This window comes from Uloborus diversus, chromosome 1 (genome assembly GCF_026930045.1).
Source record: "Uloborus diversus isolate 005 chromosome 1, Udiv.v.3.1, whole genome shotgun sequence".
In the NCBI taxonomy this organism is placed as follows: domain Eukaryota; kingdom Metazoa; phylum Arthropoda; class Arachnida; order Araneae; family Uloboridae; genus Uloborus; species Uloborus diversus.
Genome location: NC_072731.1, coordinates 173,715,697 through 173,724,870, shown reverse-complemented (window position 1 = coordinate 173,724,870; position 9,174 = coordinate 173,715,697). Strand labels below are relative to the sequence as shown.

At 31.2% G+C, this 9,174-nt stretch overlaps 1 protein-coding gene across 1 annotated transcript in view; it reads right to left on the bottom strand.

The window, feature by feature from the left end:
* Positions 1 to 3,141: 3,141 nt before the first annotated feature.
* Positions 3,142 to 9,174, bottom strand: part of LOC129223178 (troponin C-like) — a 31,211-nt gene continuing 25,178 nt past the window's right edge. The window contains exon 5 of the mRNA XM_054857748.1: positions 3,142 to 3,507. Within this exon, the coding sequence (XP_054713723.1) occupies positions 3,479 to 3,507 (29 nt within the window). The 3' untranslated portion in view covers positions 3,142 to 3,478. The remainder of the gene's footprint in view (positions 3,508 to 9,174) is intronic.

Genomic DNA, 9,174 nt, shown 5'->3' with positions numbered 1-9,174 from the left:
TTGGCTGTTAAAAGTTGTGTCTTCACATTTTTTGAAGATCTAATACAAAAATAATTGCACAACCTTCATTTTTATGTTGAAATTTATCCAAAATGGAGCTCTATTTTTTAATTTTTTTTAACTGAGTTTCTGCATAGTAGAAAAGTGTAAACTTTTAAGGATAATATCTTTTCACCATAAAAACATCTTATAAAAATATATGCTAGCTCAAAAAATAATAATAAAAAAACGAAATTTCAATCCACCAACACATTTAAGATTCTAGAAAATATCTCAATTTGTTTTGTAGTTTTTTGAAGAATTCAAGATGATTGTTTAAAATTTTACAATTTGAATAAAGATTTGAGTTGGGTTCATCTTTAGTTCTTAAATTTAGCGTACTGATTATGCAAAAAATACTTAAATACGCAGCCCATTCATTAGGAGAGCGCAAAAGTTTTCCGCCAACCTGAACAGTTGTTCAGATGAGAGTGATATTGATATTACTCAGTTTCCACAAGCTAATTGAACTAATTCCAGAATTGTCCACTATCTTTTTATTCATAACAGTCCTTACATGAATTTGACTTTCTTTCAGTAAACCCAGCGCAAATGTATAGTGACAGAGGTGTAAGTATCACTTAAAGTTACTTTAAAACAAGTTACAAGTAACTTTTCATAAAAGTTGATTCATGAAAGAATAAATATAAAACTACCTATTTTATGCGTAAAAGTAGGGGAGACTGTTGTACCTTGGACCATTTCTAAAACTTTTTGGTTTTCAAAAGAAGAATGTGTGACTTTTAGGATTTTTAGTTATTAAAACTTAACTTCAAGCCTTTTTGCATAAATAAAAAAAATATTTCGGATTATAAAAAAATGTTTTTCCATTTTTGTATATTTTTCACAAATTTTATGTAATTTGGTCCATGGTACATGATGCTCGTGTACCTTGAGACAGACCTCTTGTATTTGATTAACAGCATAACTTACGTTGTATTCAAGTTTATTTGACCCACTTTCATTCAACTTTCTTAAATGCCTAGTAATGGTTGACTGCTCAATTTGAATACTTTTTCGGCCTCTCTAAAAGTCTTTTTTTTTTTGTCAAGATCAATACTTCTTACTGCTTCAATAGCATTTTGCAATGCCTCAACATCTATTGGATCCCTCTTGATTCCAGTTTTACTTCGAGGCATGATGGAATCCTACCTAAAAAGAACAATTACTACAACCTATTGTACCTTGATCGAGTGGTTCAAAGTACAAGATGGAGCTTGGTTTCAAGGTACACGAAGGTGTATGTTTATACAAAAGTGGCTACACTAATCTAACAGCTACGTAAAAAGTAAAGACTAAATGTTGAATACATTTACCGAGAGATAGACAATAAATATAATGATAATCGGTTGGGTAACACTAGTCTTTAAAAGTCAAATTTCATTTAAGTAACACTGGAATTATTTACTTTTGTTTGCACAAATCACAAAACAATCACTGTCCACATAAAAACTGGAGTTTCAACCCACTCTGGGGGGTGGAGAGACTGTCATGGCTGACATAGTACCGTGATTCGTCAGTAGGTAAAAGCGCTAGCTGATTAGAGTGCGTGGCGCAAGGTACACCATGGTCAAGGTACAACAGTCTTCCCTACCTATCTTTACATGCAAATTCTGATCTTAAAAATGAAAATCCCGCATTCTTGCGGGGGGTTTTTTTTTCAGATGCTTTTATAAAACCTTCAATTACTCGAAGTTGTGTTAAAATGACTTCATTTTAATATTTAAAAATACTAGATTATTTTAACTACATTTTTTATTGCTTTAAATATACCCCTATAGTTGGGACCTACGATGCTTTTAGGTTAAGTTTGTCCCAACTAATTTTGCTAATCAGTAAGGCTTAGATGTCATATGTTTATTTATTTTTTTTTCTTAAAGAAATGTTTTAATCAATCTATGCCTTAACTTTAGCGCTTAAAATACCGCATTCTATGGAATGCCCAGGCAGTATATGTAATACATAAGGCAACCTGAAATGGCATGAAAAGATTCATGTTTTACACATTTCTTGGGCATTCTATAAAATGTTGAATGAGAAACCAGCAAAGTATGAATTACATGTACGTCTGCTTGAAAAATATAATAAAATGCAAAATTTCATTCAAACCTACGTTGTTGTAACAAGAAGGTTAAATTTAATCCCCTATTTAATATATGAAGGTTTTGCTCCCTTGATTAGAAAGACATAAATTTTGTTATGTAAAACTTTCATTGTTCTTCGCGCATTTTGAAAAGTTTATATTGGCAATCCCTTTATGTTTTTGGAACAACATTTGTAACTTTAAGCAATGCGCTTCATTCATATACTTCCGGGGAATGTAAAGGGCAGTATCTGTAAATTTTTCATTGTTTTGCATTTTTGTCATCTACTGCACTTTAGCTTTATTGCACAAGCTTACTCAGTTGGTTTTCTCTGAAAGTAAGGCGCTAAGAAAAACGTCAAACATTTCACTGTTAGAATCGTATCATATCACACTCCAGGGTCTCCCGTACCTATTACTAGTTGTGGTTTTACCGGTTGGATGGGACCCTGATGACAGCTATGTGTTTTTGATCCAGACCAGAAGCTTAGCAATCCCTGGTCCAGCACCTCTGAAAGTATTGATTGACATGGAAGACTTTGTAACCACGACATTTCTACACTGCCCCAATCATTCATTTTCAGTATGGAAAACAAAACGCGTAACTTCTAATATCTTAAAACTCATTTCTGCGATTACTATCTTTTACTTTTCCACGACAGTATATAATAGCCTTATCACGAACTTGTTCATACTTCACCTGAACAGCATTTTTCATTCTATAGAATTCCTAGGTATACACCATACATAGAAAGAATGTGTAGTAGTTCACATACATCATGTTTTGCCAAAATATGTCCGGCTCTACATACAGTGCCTAGCCATTCTAAAGACTACGGTCGTATCATATTTTGACTAGTATATGCACTCTATCTGAGCAAATTTCATCCATAGAAAAATTGTTAAACTATTTCTAGTGCTCTTAACTAATATTTAAATGTTTTTTCTAACAATATGAGATGCATCATACAATATTTCAGGAGATCAAGAAACCAAAATTTAGTGAAAGTATGTTCCGGTTTCATCAGAAAATTTTATTTATAATTCAGTTTACAATTAAAAACTCTTTACAATCGTACTTCAAATATTTTCGCAGCTATCAAAACAGATATAAACAAAACACGTAATAAATTTGTCAAAAATCAATTCAAGTTATGACATGGTTTTCTTGCATAACACTTTCATAACTTTTCAAAAATATTTTCATCTTGAGTTTAACAAAAGGCATTGTTCATGAAATCTGATTCTTCATAGATACAGAGCAATTTGAATGCAACTGGTTAATGCATAAGTTTTCAGATAATTTCTAGAATATTTTCTTCGTACTCATAGTCCGTGATTCGCTGTGATAAATCTTTAGTCCCCAGTCATCATCTGCATGAATTCTGAAAAATTTAATTAAGAGAATGTATCTAGGAAAAACACATTTCAGAAAAGAAAACAAAACATGAAATTTTCATTTGAAAAATTTTGTGAAGATAATTATTATCACTCTCAAACGGAGCAATTAGAAAACTGCGAAGGTATCGACAAAAAGTTTTCAATTTCCAAAAATACGTTTAAAAAACAAAAAATAGAATATAACTTTTAAAGTTAAATTTATTTGAAATAAAATTGATATATTTATCTATGCCTTAACAATAACGATTAAATTACACAGATATTCGATGAAAATATTTCCTAAAAACTAATAGTAGGGGAGATAGCGACAGTTTGTAATACATTATTTATATAAGGTCAGAATTTTTTTAAATATTAGATTAGTTTACTTAAAAGAAGAAAACGCGAGTCTACCAAAAAGTTATCGTTGCAATAATTAATAAAAAATTTTGCAATATGTTGCAGAAACTTGTGAAATTGTGTTATATATATAAGGCTGAAACTCGGTAATATTATTGATTACGTATAAACATAACGAAAAATATATGTCTACCGCGTCCGAAGCGTTGCCGTGCCGTGTCTACCACCCACGCAAGGTGCGAAAAAATCAGTCAATTTTGACTTAAATATATAAGCCTAAAATTTTTTTTAGTAACTGTATACAATGTATAAAATATAAAAACAAAAGTCTACCAGTTATGTTACGTTGCAAAGGCATGATAGACGTCACGGAATGTCGACCTCGTACCTCTATGTACCATTTATCGGGCCGCTAGCGCTCGCTCGAAAAAGTTTGCTTGTCGTCGCGAAATTTCAATAAATAAAGCTGATTTATTTTTTAATAAATAGTTTAAATCCTGTTTTTATTAAAATTTTTGGTCTACCGTGACTAAGAGGTTGCTTAGTCTTTGGTAGACGTTGCTTAAATTATAAAGTAGTTGGAAAAGTATGAATGATTTAAGCATATTAAAAAAAATAATTTTAATATTGAAACGAAATTTAAAAATATTTTATTAAAATTATGTACAAAATTATAGTGAAGTTTATTTTTCATTAATAATGTCTTGACCTTTTAAATTATGCCTCTTCTATTTATTTATTTTTTATGATCAAGTACTTATGAAATAAAATTTTTTGCATCGATCTTACATGACAATAAATAATTAAAAATAATCAAGTAAACAGTTCGTTACATATTAACTAATCTTTACTAATAATAAAGCTGAAAGTCTCTCTGTCTGGATGTCCGGAGTATGTCTGTAGGATGTCTGGATCTCTGTGGCGCGCATAGTGCCTAGACCGTTCGGCCGATTTTCATGAAATTTGGCACAAAGTTAGTTCGTAGCATGGGAGAGTGCACCTCGAAGCGATGTTTCGAAAATTCGATGTGGTGAGGCAGAAGGCTATGCTTCGAATGTAACATCTTTTATTGCTTGCGGTAATTGTTTTTAGTAAACCATTTAAAAACTTTTCAGTTGTCCTCAATTTTCCACCCACAATCAAGAGGTGATAAGCTTGTCAGATTTTTTAAATGAAAATTTGTCCAAATTTGCGAAATGCAAGCTGTTCTGAGGAAATGTTCACGAAGTTCAGACTAACATAGGGTTAAGGATGACGGATCAAAACCCTTCACGTTTTCGAGAATTACTTTATCTTTTTTTCAAAAATTTTATACTCTTCTAAAAACGTCATGGCTCTTGCATCATTAATTCTTTCCATTTTATTTTGTCAGTACATTCGGCGCACAACTCTTCCGAAATGTCGAGTTGTATTCGAATTTGCGTCATGCATTTTACATTGTGCGATGGCTTACTCAAATTTGTTAACGCTTCTGTGTATTCTTCCGACTTTGTAAATAGAACGTAAGGTCGAACTTTTCCTTTTCGGAAGAAAGACGGATTTTGATCGCAACCAGTCATTGCGTGTAAAGCAACCAAGGCGGAACAAACGGTTTCTCCTAAATTCTTGTAAAGTTCAGAGACATTGATACTTTTTATTGATTTTCCAACGCCAACTTCCATCCAGACCTTTATTTAAGAATTCACAAACTTCATGTTAGCCAATATATAACTAATACATCAGTATCTGAACATCGTAGGTGGACGTCATATGGAGGCTGCAGCGCTTCAAAAATTACAAAGATGGTAAATCATTTTTGTGTCGGATTTTTCGCGGTCTGGGGCACGATTGAGTATGATCGACTATTTTTACAACTTTTCTGTTGATGGTTTCAAATCTATAACACTGTTTGTAGTTAATATACACAAATTTATCTTCAAAATAAATCGCTTTGTTATCTCGTTCCCAGTTTGTTAGTAAATATTCTAGCAAATTTTCTTTAAAAGTAATATTTTTTAATTGATTCAAAAAGTCAGAGGGACGTGTTGCAGAGTCTCCTATCTGAATTTTTTGACCTCTGTGAGTTCCGCTTAATATATCGTCGCCACAGAACAACAGTAAGATATCTTAGTGTTATTTCTGGGATAAGATATCTTACTGTTGCTCTGAGGCGGCGATATGTTCGTTATCTTTTATGGAAGGAAACGGGGTACGTGTCAAAAACAATTATTACGAATACTGCTGAACATACTTAATAATTTTCTCAATATCATTAGATGATGGAATTTCTTTCATTAGATATAATAAAAAGAATCCATCATAGATGAGAAATTTTGGTTGTTCAGAATTGATGTTTTTTAAGCACTTTTATTACACTTGGCCTGATTGTCATAGAGTAAATCTGAGGCGTACTTTTGCTTATATTTCAGCAACTAGATCACTAAGAGACTTCTGGATTTTACTAAATGATTTGCTTAATCTTAAGGTACAACTTAAGGCTGAAAATTTAAAATTCTGAAGTAACATTATTATTTCGGTTAGGATGGAAAATAGCAAATTTGATGTAATTTCCCCATTAAATGTTTAAATATAAAATCCATTGTTGCAAATTTTTGTTGTCTTGCAAATGTAATGTTAATAGTAATCATAATGAAAACTTTGAAGCAAGTCCTCTCTGGAGCAAGAATGAAATTTATTCACTGACGTTGCTTTCTTAGGGTTTTTATCCTCATCTATGCATCTATGCCAATAATCGATAACGGGGCTAAGTAAAAAGACGTATTAGGATCTTTATCCCAAGTTACTTATATGTTGTGAACCATTCTTTTGCGTATACTCAGCAATTAGACCACTTACAAACTTCAGAATTTTATTAAATGATTTGTTCAACCTTAAGGTACAACGTAACGTTAAAAAATCAAATTCTAAAGTAAAATTTTGTTTGAAAACGAAAAACTTTAAAATAACAGATTTTTTTTAAAAAAATAACAAACACTTTTCATAATGCACTCAAAAGGACAAAATAACTTTTCTGGGTCAGAAAAGACAATTTAAGTGTTCTTGTAGTTTTTAATTCTTTGAAGAAAAAGATTTCACAAACGAAGAAAAGTGCGCTCTTCGTTTGTGGTGTCATTTTCTTGGAAATTTTTGAAAACTACAGGAATTCTTAAAATGTCCTTTCTGACCCAGAAAAGTTATTTTGTACTTTTGAGTGCATTATGAAAAGTGCTTATTATTTTTTAAAAAATCTGTTATTTTCCAGTAAATGCAGTAAGACAGATTTTTCAGTTCTGCAGATGGCTATTATCTGTTGACCCAATTTAACATATGCTAAAGAAATATAAACATCAGCAGCAATGCTATCGCCGCGAAGCACTGGATCAAGTTTGCTCCAAAATGGCGGATGCGTCGGCTCCTCCACTATAGGACCGAAGGTTATTAAAGGTGTGTCCTTCCCTTCTCCTTTCTTCGCAGTAGATGAATAAACAGCTTTACTTCCCCATTTACGAAATGTATTTGAAAAGGTGGTGATTCAAAATATTTTTGAAGAAGTTAAAAAATATATATATATATATATATATATATATATATATATATATATATATATATATATATATATATATATATATATATATATATATATATATATATATATATATATATATATATATATATATATATATATATATATATATATATATATATATATATATATATATATATATATATGAATAATGTAACAAAAATATGAATATCAATTTAAATATGATAGAAAATTGTAATCATGAAAAAAAATAATAATTGAAAAATTTCCATTTATAAAGAATGAAAAGATAAAATAATCATACTTTTCCGACTACTTTATAATTTAAGCAACGTCTACCAAAGACTAAGCAACCTCTTAGTCACGGTAGACTAAAAATTTTAATAAAAACAGGATTTAAACTATTTATTAAAAAATAAATCAGCTTTATTTATTGAAATTTCGCGACGACAAGCAAACTTTTTCGAGCGAGCGCTAGCGGCCCGATAAACGGTACATAGAGGTACGAGGTCGACATTCCGTGACGTCTATCATGCCTTTGCAACGTAACACAACTGGTAGACTTTTGTTTTTATATTTTATACATTGTATACAGTTACTAAAAAAAATTTTAGGCTTATATATTTAAGTCAAAATTGACTGATTTTTTCGCACCTTGCGTGGGTGGTAGACACGGCACGGCAACGCTTCGGACGCGGTAGACATATATTTTTCGTTATGTTTATACGTAATCAATAATATTACCGAGTTTCAGCCTTATATATATAAGACAATTTCACAAGTTTTTGCAACATATTGCAAAATTTTTTATTAATTATTGCAACGATAACTTTTTGGTAGACTCGCGTTTTCTTCTTTTAAGTAAACTAATCTAATATTTAAAAAAATTCTGGCCTTATATATATTGTCGTAAAATTTCGGTCGCTATCTCCCCTACTATAAGGAATGTATCTGATGCATTTTGAGAATGTATTTTTTGAAAAACTAACAAAAAAATTCCATCACGTAGTTTTTTGACAAAATGAAATTTTCGGAGTGCTGTTTTTGTTTTAATCCGTATACAGTTAACACATAATTCATATTTGCTCATATAAACTTATTAGTATTATTTTGTCATTTTCTAATTAATAGTTTATTAAGTCAAACATCTTAGATACGCATTAGTAAAAAAGAAAACCTTAAAACCAGTGCTGTTGATGGGAAAAAAATGTTTAATGAACTCACCTTGGGGTAGGGAGGGGAGGACTCATAAAATATATATATATATATGATTTGAAAGCAATTCACATTACATTTGCATTATTTTTAGAATAAATACCAAATGTTTTGAGGGACCCTCCCCTTGCCCCATCCAAATAAAGCACTGCCAAAACCCACAGAAAATTTTAAAGCTATATCTTCCGACTTCAAAGAAGAAGAGGTTGCCCCTGATGAATAGTGCAATACAACAGGAAGTAAAGATCTTCAACTCTTCTCACAAAGTGAATTAAATGATTTAGTGGCATTCCTGGAGGTTCCGCAGACCTACTAGAACACGGCTAAATAAAAAAAAATTGCTGGAACCTGGTGTTTCACATTCTTAGTTGGAAGTCAAGAAAGAAATTTCATTTCTTGCTGTTTTGAGGATGTATATTTAGTTTTTCACAGCAATATTCTTGCTGCAATCTTATCTTGATAGCACATTTTAGGCTCATCACTGACTGAATCATTAGGAAACCTAAACGCTCTGCTTCTTCACAACGAAATCAAATGTGCTTCAATAACAATTGGGCACTCTTTGAGCTGCAAA